The 15,267-nt window shown below is 34.2% G+C and overlaps 1 protein-coding gene across 1 annotated transcript in view; it reads left to right on the plus strand.

Moving 5' to 3' along the window:
- The window catches only part of LOC129224770 (glutamate-gated chloride channel alpha-like), a 56,713-nt gene that overhangs the window by 39,725 nt on the left and 1,721 nt on the right, over window positions 1-15,267 (plus strand). Inside the window, exon 6 of the mRNA XM_054859318.1 lies at window positions 4,384-4,748. Coding sequence (XP_054715293.1) covers window positions 4,384-4,748 — 365 coding nt within the window. The remainder of the gene's footprint in view (window positions 1-4,383; window positions 4,749-15,267) is intronic.

The raw sequence follows: 15,267 nt of genomic DNA on the forward strand, positions 1-15,267 counted from the left end.
CTTCCAAAATCTTTTTTTTAAAAAATCATGATTTTTTCTTTTCTGAATAGTTCAATGAAAATGAAGAGAATAGCGAATGTCCTTTTCTGAAAGGAGAAAAGAAAAAGAAAAAAAACGAACATTAAATACAAACTAGCCTGCGTGCCCGGCGTTGCACGGGCTACTTAAAAAATGAAAGAGCTGTTCAATTGATGTTTTTGTATTATTCTGACATCAGTTTCTAAAGCGCTAAGGAGTAAATAATTACGCGTAATGCAAGGTTTGCAAAACACCAGTAGAGCATATTTTTGGCAAAAACCTCTTTAACGTTAATCATATTTATCAATAATACAAGTTATGAGTATTTTCAATTAGCACAAAAGATGAAAATATATGCATTCTCAACTATAATATGTGCTCACTTTAAACTGAATTAAATCTGATAGAATATATCTGAAATATTTATGTGCAATTACAATCAGCTTTTTACATAAAATGACACACACTTTTTTGTTGATTAGGTGAAACTAAAGCACCAAGACTTATTAAATACCAATAAGCATTAATTTAATATCAAGCCATCAGATTCCAATTAAGCTTTAGTTAAAATCCTTAAAAACAATCTTTTTTGTTCAACTCTGTTTCACTTAAAGAAATCCAAACAATCTTAATTTAACGTGTTCTTTTAACGATACAAACTGTATTGCAAAAATCGAAACAGGAAGGAAAAAGAGATTTATTACAATTCGAAAACTCACCCATGTGACGGAAAAAAGTCCAACAAAATAAACATAATTAGTCGCACATCCTAAATATACCAAAATATAAGGCTGGTGAATGATAAACTTACGCTACAATCAATAAACGTTATTAAAGAAACATTTTTCATATGCTGAAAAGAGTTAAGAACGTTGAATGTAAAAAATTAAATAAAGGACAGACGATAATAAGAATATGTTCGAATAGAGCAACCAATTTTAAACTAATTTCAAATGAAATTCTAGATGGAAATGTTGTTTCAAGATTTGGACAGCAGCCAAAAAAATCTCTTTTAAAACAATTTTTAGAATTTTATTTGCTCACCCATATGCAAAATGGCAACAGGAAAGAAATAAGAATTCCTGAATAACGTTATGCTAATTAACGTTTTAATTAATATCTTCGCTAATTAAAGTCGTACAATTACGAGATTAGTCCTATTGTTTTCTTTGGAAAATTACGAATTGATCGGTATCTCGTTCGACTCTCGATTCGCAGCGGTTCTTGAGAAGATCGATCTTCAGACAGACAGACAGACAGACAGACAGACGGACGCGAACAGATTTTAATAATATAGTGGATAGTACAGCTGTCACTGGGGTACTGAAAATTGGTCTAAATTCACTATTTTGGACTGAAAACCATTTGGGCAAGTATATGAATGAAAATATAGGCTAAACGAGCTATGCTTTCAGCTGAATTCGCGCTAACAGAACGATCTACTCGTTACAATTTGTTTTCTCTGTTTTCAGAATGTTTATTTTCAATTTGCGTGATTTCAAAAACTAGATATTTTGGGTTGTTACAGACTGAAGATTTTGAAGAACCTTCTGGATTCACACGTTCAAATCAAATTGGCTGATTTGAAATGTATGATTGCAAACGAAGTAGATAGCTAAAAGGTTTTAGTACAGCAAAATACCATCAAATGTAACAGTTAACACCATACTCAACGAATGTATTTAACAATGAAACAAAAAACTGGAAAAATTGTCCAACCATTGAACAAACAGAACGTAAAATCACTGTAAACAATGCGTTGCTTTCTTAGGGGGAAAAGTACGAATCTCCAATCCCTAGCAGTTTAAAACTAAATTTCTGATTTTCCAAAATCATACATTGTAAGGAAAACGTCTGAATAAAAGAAAAAGTGAGGGAGATATATTTCCGGCACGCAAGTTTTACACAATTTTTGAAAGATCGCATTATTACCTGATGAAATGTTTTTATAACTGTTTTCTTTATTTTTTAAAGGAAAAAACTTGTATATGGAACTAATAGTTAGAAACTGTACTTCATGTTCTTCGAAAATTTTCGGCTCGTCTTTTTTTTTTTTTTTTTTTGAGAAAGAAAAGTAAATACTATCGTAAACTGAATAAAATTCAGTTATCTGAGCGTTCTGATTAATTGAATCTTTTTACTGAGAGGGAAAGTACCATTTTACTTACTTTCTAAATACTGTTTAAAAATTAAGGTAAGTCATAATCATCTAAGTCTAAATGAGACACACTGTTAAAAATTTTCCGGAAAATTTACGGTAATTGTTACTGGCATCCATGTTGCCAGTAACTATTATCGTAAAAATCAAATGTTACTGTAAAATTTTACGGTTTCCTTGGTAGGCCGCAGCAACCAATTGGCGCTGGGATCGCTTATTTCTCCGGTAAAAATTACCGTAAAAATCAGCGATGCGTTAGCCCGCCATTTTACAGTAACAATTACCAGAAAATCTTCCTGAATTTTTAACAGTGCAGTTATTGTCATTACTGAAACCTGAGTAATTCAATCATCAAAAGTTATGGAAAAATTTGCTGAAATTTGATAAAAATTGATAAAAACCTTACACAGATTGGTAAAATTGTAAAAATCCTTTAACCATAAAAACTTACGAATTTTCGTTAAAATTACAAAAAATCAAACAAAAATCTGCAGGTAAGAGTGAATTACATGCAGGGCCGATTAGGCCCCTGCTTTGAAGTGGGCCCCTAACTCCCTAGTTCCTTAAATAAAATGGAAAGTGCTTGAAAAACTAATTTCCTTTTCAAGTACTTGAAAACCTTGAATATTTGGAAACGTGTGGCTACAAACCTTAAATTTTAAAATTTTTAACAAATTGTAGGGGAGGAATGCCAAAATATGTCAAATTCAGCTCCTTGCTACATCTTGCATCTAAAATGTAAAAATCATAGTTCTCACGTTTGTAATATATTACTTGAAATAAATCTTTGTGACTCACATGCTTCATATCTTGCTATTTATTTAATCCCGAATGCAAAATTTTGGAAATTCTTTTGTATTGATTGCTTTTATCTTACTTCTACTGCATATTGTTAATCTGTTTAGTCCGGGGGGAAAAAATGATACACTACCCCTATTCCCTTTCGTTTTCTGCACTACTTTTAATAAAAAATGTTGTTGTAATGAGAAATCTAAAGTTTATTTTTTCTTTTAAACTTAAAATAGATGTTTCTTACAAAGTTTGAACAATACTGTTACAACTGTATAATCTACTACTCAATTTCAGAGACTGAAAAGAGTAAATTATTGATAGGTTCTAAAATCCATGAAAAGAATTGGCGCAGTATAACCTACTAGGACTCTTGAGCCAAAAACCCAATCTAACCAACCAAACCTTGAAAATAATTAGACAACCTTTGAAACTCCGAAGCAAAGTGTGCTTCAATTTTATTTCTTATCAAGTGTATAGATTAAGAATTGTTCAAATGGGTAGTATGTTACTCTCTTGATACCTATTCTCTAAATCTGTGCACCATTTCTTTTAAAGTATTAACTTGCATCACAAAGCACTTTTAAAGCGTAAAACTTTAAATAAAAATTATTTGCCTATTATTTCCAATTAACATTTATAAGACTTCAAAATGCAGAATTTTATATCCATTTTGCATAATTTCCTCCGGGGGAATAACCCCCGGGCCCCCTAAAATTGGAGGTATTCTACATCCCACTTAAAAGGGAGCACTGCGTCACTCTCTTAATACCAGCCCCTTCTCTTTTAAGGTCAATTCAAAAAGAACAGCATGATTGCACACAGTAATGAAAACAACACATAAAAAAGTAAAGAATGGCCTTATGCATTACAGAAAACAGACAAAAACAAGGGAGGGAGGGGGGGGGCAATTAAAAATGTTGCTCCAAAAAAAAATCCTGCCCCCCCAGGAACTCGGTCCTAAATCCGCCTCTGGAGAGTGTTCGTAAAAATGTGAGTTTCTGACAAGAAGAGGGATTGGGTGGTATCAAGAAGTGTGACATCACGCATTTTTATCGAAGCATTTTTTTTTTTTTTTTTTTGATATATAATAATTTGTTTATGTAATGTAGGCTGGGGCGTATACAGAAATTTTGGGGGCCCGTCACAAATGGCTTTTCTGGGGCCCCCTCCATAATGTTCACCATTATATATTTCACGCCTAGTTTTTAAAATATTGCGCCCCTTCATGCTCGGGCCCGAGCCAACAGGTGTCCCCCCCCCCCCCGTGCACGCTCTGAATGTAGGGTGATGAAGGTAAAGTGTGACACTTTGTAACAAAGGGTGAGAAGGAGGTTAACTATGTTCAAATAAAATGTGACATCATTTACGGACAATCCTCAAGTAGAAAATAGCTCACACATAGTTAACTCTTCCAGACAACAACATGTCCTGCTTGGAGAAAACGATTCTGCTTCACCGTAGAGGTGGTTACTACCTTATCAACATCTACATCCCTACCGTCCTCATTGTCATCATGTCTATGCTGACCTTCTGGATTCCTCCGGAAGCCGTGCCAGCGAGGGTCACTCTTGGGGTCACGAGCCTCTTGACCATCATCACCAAACAGTATCAGGCATCCATGCCTAATGTGTCGTACATCGTGGCAATGAACATCTGGCTCTCTTCCTGTGTCGCTTTCGTCTTCTTTAGTCTGCTTGAATTTGCAATTGTGATTGCGATGAATACGAAGACAAAGACCCAAAGTTCGCTACCGGGAGACAAAGATTTCGTCTTGCCATTGGTAAGTGTTCTAAATCATGCTCAAGGATTTTTTTTTTCTTTTCGAAATGATGGTGATGATTTCATTACAAAAGTTCTTGTAGTGCCAGATTTTTATTTTTCTGAGCTGGGGCGAATCTAGAAACTGCCACTTTTATCCATCTTCCTTCAAGTTTTTTATGTATATACCTATCTATCTATCTATCTATCTATCTATCTATCTATCTATCTATCTATCTATATATATATATATATATATATATATATATATATATATATATATATATATATATATATATACACACACACACACACACAGGGGCGGACTAGCTGATTTTGGCCCACTTCTGTAAATTAGTAGAGCAAAGACATTAAACTATCACTAGTTCCTATTTTTCTTTAAGTTCCTAAAGCAAGATTTAAAGTTCTAAAGTAGAAAATTGTGAAACGTAAAATATAGCTAAAACTGACACATTTTTTATGTGCCTTGAAAGGATACTTATGGTTATAAGCCTGAAAAGGCACATCATAAGGCTTCTATACCGACAACATAGGAAGGACACGAGGAAAGAGATGAGGAACCAGGTAAATCCCCCCGGAATTTTTTTAAAATTGGTTGATCTATATAGGTCTAAGAAAAGAATCGGGACACAATGTTTTAGTTCCCTTCCAAGCGATATTTTCAAAGTTGATGTCAAAAAACACAATTTTAAAATTTTCGGTAGCGTTAAAGGAGAGGGAAAACTAGGGGTTCCTCCACAATTTTGTTTTATTATTATTATCATTATTATTTTTTTTTTTTTTTCAAAATTGAAATCCATTTTAGCCTATCATTGTTTACAATAGAATGTCGGGGGCTTGTCGAAGAAATTCTCCGAAATGGGAAGTTTTAGAAATGCTATTTTAGGCTACCTTTAATGAAATTAATGGACAGCATAGGCAGTTCTCTACAAAAACGTTTAAAGTTTGAACTCTTAAAAAAAAGAAAAACTAACTTTGGTCACGTTTGAGAGAATAGGAGGGTCAGTGATTTCATTTGGAAGCATTTAAAAACTGAAGTATACATGATCCAATTTTAAACTCCATTTCGTTACTATAGGGAATCTGGCAACTCTAATTCGAAATTTTCCGACATTGAAATTTTAAAAATATAATCTTATAATATGTTTGGAAACATTGAAAGGAAAAGAGAAAGGTTTCCCCCAAGATTTTTCAGAAGTGCACCCTTGCCCTTCTGCTTTTAAGCTAACCTTCGGCCCCTGTCCTTGAAACGTCATTCTTTCGTTTCAATCTTTTGTCCACAAGAATCTGATTAGAATATATCTGAATGTTTTTTGCATTACCTATAAAAGTAAACATCAAAAAGCTTTTTAATATTTTAAAAATAATTACTATCGAAAACACTTGAACTTTGTATGTACCTAGTATGCCAAAAAGTAAAAGAAGTACCTTTTTTTATTCAACAAAACTCCTTTACCCTTTTATCTGAAAACGCAGTGCCCCTTTTTTGGTCTGGAGGAAACACTAGTTCTCTCTGGGAATTTTTTTCTGAAACTGAAATCAATTTTTGGCTATAGTGCAAATAAAAGGGTTACGAAGCTCTCCCATGAAAATGTCTATTTGTGAAATTCTAAGCTATCTTTAGTGACTTTAAGGGAATGCCTAAGGCTTGAAGACTTTGGCAATTTTTCGATATTTAAGGGGGTCCGAAAACAAAATGTGTCAAATTTTGCATTAAAAAAAAATCTTTTAAAAAACTTCTCCGTCTTTTTCTGCTTTAAAGGACGTTTGAATCTTGTTTCTATCTTAATTAGAACGAAAGATATAATTATTTTTGTTGCATTCTTTTAAACTAGTGTTTGAAGTTTTAACTTTAAAACTTCAAACACGTTTCTCTCCATGATGCAATTTTTCCCGATTTTTCGCATTCAAACTCTTATAAGTCAAGATTTGATAAAGAAAAAGTAATGAAATTTGGAGTATATCTTTTTCAAACAGTTTACTTTGATTTTTGTACGGCGAATTTGAAAAAAAAAAACATTACTTCAAAAAATATGATTTAAAAAAAAATATCCTTGAATTTTTCGAAATTTTTCTTCAAATATTTTTTATTTTTACTGAATTAATATTTTTTAAATCGTCGAAAAAATATTAAAACTTAGATATTTGTGCATAGTTTTTTGAAAAAAATTGGAAAATTGACTAAGAATATTTTGAGTTTTAGCAATTTAAAGCAACCCCATTTTTTTAGAAACCAATAACTAAATTTAAATAATTTTTTAAAAATATTTATGTTATGATTTTGCGAATCAAACTGATGGTGAATCAGTGCAAAAAATTTCAAAACTCTAAATTGTTTATACCATTTTTTTTTTTTTTTTTCAAAATGTGTCCCGGACCACCTTAAATCTGTAATACATAATTTCCTTCTTGGGTCTTGATGCAAAAACCAAGAACCAGGTAAGTCCAGACTCACTCTTTTTTTGGTAATACCAATAAATAACATTAGTGTCCGATCGAAAGGCTAATATCTTTCCCGCATTATTTACTACAAAGCAGAGGTCTAATCTTGCATTTGTGACCCGTTGTTGCACCAATCGGAACAACCAATTCTCCACAAGCAAAACTGAATTTTTAAAAAAAAGGAAAAGTTTGAACTTAACTCGTTCCTCCATCAAAGTCCTCATTTGTAGACTTAATACTATCGTGACTTTAAGACTACAAAGGGACCTCATACCTGAAATACCATAGGGACCCAGGGTTGCCAACTGCTCCGCATTTTGCGGAGTTGCTGCGCAAAAATGGCGAAACTCCGCGGCTCCACAAAGAAGTTCTTTTGCTATGCATTCCCCATTTTTCCAGCTTAAATTTTGCTATTTCATCGTAACGAACATGTCAATATGGAAAATTAAAGATGCTTATACTCAAAGATTGAAATTATGTATAAAGCTGTTTTATTAATTTAGAAATAATTATTTTCATACTAGTGCTTAAAATAGCTATTAAAGCTCTAAAAAAATCAGACAAGTGGTTTTAATTAATTTTATTGATTTTTATACAAAATTCCGAACTGCTCCGCAAAAATTTCAAATTTCTCCTCGAAATCAGCACAGATGCTCCTCAAATTGTTTCTCCAAGGTTGGCAACCCTGGGATCCCGTTAAGTCTAAGTCTGGCCCTGATTACAACTAATGTTGCTCAAAAAAAAAAAAAAAAAAAAAAAAGAAGAAGAAGAAAAAGAAAAGAAAGGAAGAAAATCTTGCTCCCTCCCCTTGCCTTCCCTGGAACTCAGGCCTAAATCTGCCTATGTTCACGAACTCACCCTTCTAAGTTGAAATTTTGTCCTGTTTCAGATTCAGTTTATCGTAGTCCAGAATTGCTTTCCCGATGCGATTCTGAGATGAAAATACTCGTATAGCGATAATTTACATTAGACTAATGAAATCGATTGCCAACTGACAGTATTTAGTTGAATCTGCCGCAACCAGTGAATACCAGGCCAGGAGCGTGTACAGAAATGTTTGAGGCCCGTCACAAATGACTTTTACGGGCCCCCCTCCATTTTGTTTACCACTACATCCCTGCTGTATATTTCACCCCTCATTTAAAAAATCTCGGACCCCCTTCAGGCTCGGAACCGGGCCAACAGATGTTCCTTCTCCCCCTTCCCAACCTTGTGCATGCCGCTGCTCATGTATCAACACCCCAAAGCAAGGTCCACACATTTATAGCAGGGCCGGGGCCCCTGTCCAGTGGTGCAGGCCAATTGTTGTTAATAGACGTACTAATATAAGATTTTGAATGCTCTTTTTTCGTCCCGGGCCCTTTTTCAGGCCGCGTTGGTCCCTAATTTCTCTGGTCCCCTCCCGTTTCCTCAATGTGAGAGCCATGGACCCCAGAGTAAAAACTAGAGAGAAAGTTGACAAAGAGAGGAAAGCATTTGCACCTATGGACTTCGGTTATTTACTTTGGCCCCAGCTAAGGATGGGAAAAAAATTAACCTACTTCCAAACAGTTTTTTCCCCCATAGAGTGAACAAATTTAATTTTTTCTTCTGTTATTACGCTTTAAAAAATGTTAGATGTGAATTAAATGTATTAAGTTCAATAAAAAATTGCTTAAAGCGGCCCACTCGACGGTTTGCCCAGTCGGGAATCCCCGACTAGCCGACCTGGCCAGTCCGCCCCTGTATGTATATATATATATATATATATATATATATATATATATATATATATATATATACTAACTGTACTCGCATGGTGATGCCCGTGCTAAGAATTTAAAGGAAGTCAGTGGAATAAAAATATCCACTCCCCTCCCTCCTGTTTTTACTCCAAGTTTGACGCCTACGGCGGCTGTTTAAGTCTCGATAACTTGAAGTCCCATACAAGCGCGGATCCAATGGGGGGGGGGGTCATGGGGGTCATGACCCCCCCATTGGATTATTATTATAACCCCTATTATTATTATAACCCCTATTTATTTAGTTTTAGTATTTTTTTTCAATCTGAACTTTTTTTTTTGGACATGAGGCTCATAGAAGTAAAGCCGATACCTGGATTTAACATCGAAAAGTACAATCGCAAACAAACTGTGGAAAAAAAAAGAAAAAACAGTTCGTTTAGATGATTTTTCAAATATTTTAGGGGGGGGGAGTACCACACTGAGGGTCCCTCCTTGCTACAAATGCTCATCTTTTTAAACTTTTCTTTTCTCTAGTCCCTCAGAAGAAAGTTAACGATTAATATAATGCTCCCTCCCACTCCAAATTAAAATATTGGCTTGGACAAAATTGGGAGGGGGAGGAGGTTGATCTCCAGAACTCCAAAACGGGGTGGGTAATAGAAAGGAATAGTGATCATATTTGTAGGTCCGGATCTATAAATTTTGGACCCCCCCCCCCCTGCAACTAAATCTGCAGGGCCTCTCCCCAGAGGCCTGCAATGTATATTTGCAACGTTAGTCTTAGTGCTAGGTTTTTTTTTTTTTTTTTCAGTTTCTTGGGCTGTCGGGCCCTTTAAGGCCGTGCCCCCCCCCCCCCACACACACTGCGGGGTATGCTGATACGCAGATCTGGGACTGCATATTTGAATTCAGGAGTCATTTTAAAAAACCACATTTTATACAACATTTTATCGAAACGACTGATACAATCGATATTGATAGTGTTGTTAAAGAATTTCTGTTGATGAAAAGTAGAAAATTAAAATTTTAGGTTAAGAAGAAAAAATCTTTTCAAGTATAAAAGAAATGTATCGATCAGGTACTTTTATAATCATAGTTTTTTCTTCTTCTTCTTTTCAATAAAAGATTTAAGAAATACTACCAGTATACAGTTTTAGATTACATTTTAAATGTTTTTATCTTGAGAAAATATTATCTATCATAATGCAATAATTTTTGAAAAATATTTATTAGAAGTGTTTCGATCAACAGTATTTCCTGTTGAAGTAAAAATTAAAATGTAAAACATGTTTTAGATAATAAAATCTTGTTTTCGTTCTGTAAAATATTAAGCATGTCGATTTTTTGTTGTGTGTATGGGGGGGGAGGAGGGCATATAGCAGGACAATGTAAGAGGGGCGGCAAATTTGGTGCCTGCCCCGGGCGGCAGAAACCTACGCTACGCCGCTGCCCTTAAGGTTAATTAAACTACTTTTTAATGCATAAATATTACACACTAACACACTTTTGACGTGGAGGTAAAATATGTTTAACATTTCAAGTCAATTTAGTAGGGGAATGTGGGGCGAAGTGAAATAGCAGGGCAAGTGAAATGGTGAAATATCTACTTCGTTTTTGGCGCTACTTTAACTAGTAATATTTTAACTATGTAGTAAGATGTGTCATGTGTAGTCTATTCCAGTCAAGAAAATATTACCTTCGAAAATCTAATCGTATGATAATACAAGCACTTTTTAAAAAATGATACTCAAATTGTAATATTTTGTTGTAACTCAAAAATTATTTTGATAATATCGAATGCTGAATTGGGACCTTCTAATATTCGGTGCAGTATTTATTTAGTTAATATTTAGTTTACTTGTGTTTTTAATATTTCTCACAATCAGGCGCGGATCCACGGGAGGGGAACTGGGCGAACGTTCCCTCTCCAAAACCCCAAGTGTACCTAAAATGTTTCAGAACAGAATGCAGGAAAATTCTTTCGTTTTTTAAAATTTGAACTTGAAGAAAGGTTTCAGGAAAAGCAAGGAGAGAATGAAAAAGCGGTTACAAAGAGAAGAACCACGTGAATGTCCCCCCCCCCCCCCTCCTCGTTCACAGAACACAAAATTCCAAATGTGCCTAAAACTGTTCAAGAAACAGAGCATAGGCAATTTTTTCCGTTTTTCAAGGTGTGAACTAAGGCACCAGGAAAAACAATTAGAAAACAGCAAAAGGGGATCGACGTAGGGGAACTGGAGGAATGTTCCCCTCCCCGATTTTAGAAGGAGGTGAACATTGTGTCATGTTCTCATGAATACCTAAACATTTTTAGAACAGAGAGCAGGAAAATTCTGTTTTATAGAACTTGAACTTGAAGAAAGGCTCCAGGAGAAGCAATCAGACAATACCAGAGGCAGTTAGATGCACGGAGGGGAACTGGGAGAATGTTCCCCTCCCCCCAAAATCTTATGTGTAGCTGAACGTTTTTAGAAAGGAGAGCAAGAAAATTCTGTTTTATAGAACTTGAGGAAAAGCTCCATGAAAAATGATCCGATAATAGCAAAGGAGGATCCATGGAGGGGAACTGGGGGAATGTCCATCTCCAAAACTCAAAATCCCAAGTAAACCTAAAACTGCTTAGAAAACAGAGTAGGGCAAAACCACCCAGGGGCGTAGCTAAGGGGGGGTTTTGGGGACAACCCCCCCCCCGAAAAGTTAGTCTCAAAAAAAAGAGAAAAAGAAGAGAGAAGAGAAAGAAAAAAAAAGAAGAAAAGGAAAAAATTCCAAGCGATTATATATATAAAAGAAGTAACCCCCCCCCCCGAAAGTCGGGTCTAGCTACGCCACTGAAACCACCAGATGTAGACACTTTAAGGATTAATTTTTTCTGTTTGTTAACATAGCTTGGAGGGAATTAATCATACCTATATGAATTCAGGAATATTCAGGCGGCAGCAAACCGGTACCCTCCCTCTAGTTTACCGGGAAGCAACTTCTGGAGGGGATGCAAATTTACTATATTTCTGTTGTTTTTTGTTAGACCTCGGTCTAATATTTAAAGGAAGATGGGATCAGGTTTTAGGTTTTGCTCCGATTCTGAAAAATTGAAGATCTGGTACTGCAAGAATGTTAAGATAGGAGGTTAGGAGTTATAGAAAAATACAAAAACTAAATGCATCTGTCATGGTTATATGGGCCATTCCACGTGCGGGACAAAAATACGCTTAAATTTCATTAACATTTCGTCATATCTCCTAATATTTTAATAAAACAGGGGTAAGCAATTTTTTTAATCTTTACATTTGATACAAAGATACTACTGACACAATTATATTTTTATTAAGAATTTTTTTTATTTAAAATAAAATTTATTTACATGCGTCACGTGCGGGACATCCAAACTCAACCTCTGGTAACTTACCTATGAATAAGTTAATATTTTTGCTCTATCAATACAGCAATAACGAAGCAAATTTTAGATTTTGAAAGCTATGGTACTAACGTAAAGGAAACATATCTCATAGAAATAATTATTTAAACCATTGAAAAAAAAAAAAAATATGTGCCCATTCCATTGAAAATGGTTATTTTGTCCCGCACGTGACGGTTCCCATATTTCATAAAAAAAAGAAATCATTTTTGAAGAAAGTTTTCGCTTAAGAAGTCACACATGCGCTAGTAATTTCCTAAGCAACAAAATTTTGTTCATCATCATTTTAAATTAATATTTTTTATGAAATATATAAAGCGTCACGTGCGGGACAAAATTACCGTTTTCCGTGGAATGGCCCTTATAAGTTATACTAGAAGTAAGCTATACAAGAAGTAAATTCGAGTTCGTAGTCAGACTAAATATTTTTCATCGTACTTAATTTTAAAGGCTCTTCGATATGGCACAATACAGTTTCCTAGTCTTAATTCACTTTATCCGCTAAAGGGCCATTTCTAATCTCCCTTATTGTTTTGTTTGCTTTTTGTAGTACTATTTGTTTTCCAGTAATCTTTTAAAATAATTCTTTTTGATCACAAACCTGTTTAAACTGTGTTTTGTACATATTTGGTGTAGAGTTTATCATAATTTATTTGGTGTAGAGTTGATCATTATTTTTAAAACTTCTGCAGTTCAGTGGCGCAACCAGGGAGGGGAAGCACATTGCCCGTGCCCCTCCCATGTTTTTCATAGGAGGGGTTTCCATGTTCAAAAACATTTCTTACACTTAAAGGGAAGAGTAGAACGTACCTTGGAAATCGAAGATATATTAATAAGGGGAAAAAAAGAATGTCGCGAAAAAAATCTAAATTTCTTTTGAAAAGAACCTTGAAATAAAAATTTTCAATCGTGTCGGAAAATTGATCAGAAAGTTACATAACACACCTCCTACTTCTTTTAATGCTACGCATCGGAAGTCCATTTCCTCCGCCAAAATCTTTAAAGAGCGTCTCAAATCTCGTATTTAGGGCTTCAATTGCAAAAATTTCCAAGGAACAACATCGAGAATCGTTTAAGATTGATTGTTTTCTTTTAGCTTCAATTTCGAAAAAAATTGTCGAACACGTGATGCTAACAAAATAATATGGTCTACTCACGTTTTTTAGACGTCAATTACGAAAAATTTCCGGACGAGGACCTTATTGCTGCTGTAGGAAATCTGAAAATGAAAAAATTACAGTTTCGAAAATGAAAGGGGAGAGCGTTTAAATCCTCCATCATTGAATATCACTTAAAAACTTCGTTTTCTAGGACTTCAGTTTCAAATTATTTTTTGGGGAGAGCCCCAGAACCCCACTGCTCGTAACATCATAAAAGTTTGTCTGTAATTGCATTTTTGGAACTTCTATTTCAAAAAAATTGGGCAGACGGGTGATCGATTTAGATCTATTTTATCAAACAATCGATCGGGGGCTGCCCCAAAAAGTCCCATCTCTTTCTCTACCGTCAACAACTATCGCCTACAAATATCGCCGTGTTTTCAAAACTTCAGTTTTTAAAAATTTTCGCAGAAAGCACGCCGAAAATTTCCTCTCCGTAACATCAGAGACCATCAAAATTTGAGTTCTTAGAACTACAATTTCAAAAATTTTCCAGAGGAGAACCCCCGGACCCTCCTGTCAGATGGAGGAAATTTTAAGAGTGCCCCTTGTAAAATTATTTTCTCGTTGAACCATTGCTGCAATGCAAATATTATTTTCTTTAAGCCCTTAAAAATACAACAATGAACAAAACGCTTTTTTAAATTATTATCTGAGAATTGTGGTAGCAGAATTTGAAATACATAAAAAAATTTTTATAGAAAGCGTGAACAAGCAGAGGATATGAGTTGTAAAACTAAATTTTTATCGTGTTTTTTTTAAATGAGTAGTTTTATATAAAACATAAACATAACTGCAAAAAAAGTTCCCCTCCCAAATCCATAGTCTGGATCCGCCACTGCTCACAATTAGTCAAAGTCACTCATTCAATCATCTAATAAATCACCCGCATTTTATTTACTTAGTAATTTAATCAGAAATATTTTTCACAATGGAATAGAACATATTTCATTCGAAAAATATTTCAATTTTCTCTTTGCTCCATGGAAAAAAAAAGTGAACATTTTCAACTTTTTTATTTGAAGAAACAATTTTACTGCCAAAAATAAAAAATAAGGTTTCCATGCAAGTTTTGTTATAAAATACAATGTTTTTTCTTTATGTACTGTAATTTTCAAAACAAATTTCCAATTTGTTCATTTTGAAAAAGCTCAGTCATGTTAACTATTTCATTTGCCCCACATTCCCCTACTAAAAACCCTGTATAATTTCACCGAGATGCTATAAAATAAGCGGTTTCAATTAGAAACATTGTCATAATGATTATAACACGAGGCTAAGGTTTTTAATTATACCCATACTTCATTTGAGTTTTTATAAATTAATTTATGTGTTAACTATAAAATATTATGTAACTAAGAAAATCATACCTTCATAACATATTAGTTTTATTGTATTTAGTTTTTGTAGTATATTTAAATTAGTAGTATTGTATTATATTTTATTTTATGTAGAAATTATTTCTTTCAAAGTAGTTGTTGATTTGTTCTTAATGCCCTGATACAGATGACATACCATTTTGATACTAAATGCCGTTTCTATTAATATTATATGGCTTAGTCAAGAAACTACCATGCGATTTTTTTCATTCTACATTTTTTATAAGCTAAAAAATAAATCTATGGTTTCCAAAATAGCTTCTTGGATAGAATTGACTCTCCTATAGGTTCTTCGATGAATTAAATGTATTCTGCCGCTCTGGCCTCTGACTCCTGAAGTACAGTTGACTGTTTTACCTGAACACCCACATATTCTGAACACATTTTGATGGTCCCGGGAATC

The sequence above is a fragment of the Uloborus diversus genome, chromosome 6 (assembly GCF_026930045.1).
Source record: "Uloborus diversus isolate 005 chromosome 6, Udiv.v.3.1, whole genome shotgun sequence".
In the NCBI taxonomy this organism is placed as follows: Eukaryota; Metazoa; Arthropoda; class Arachnida; order Araneae; family Uloboridae; genus Uloborus; species Uloborus diversus.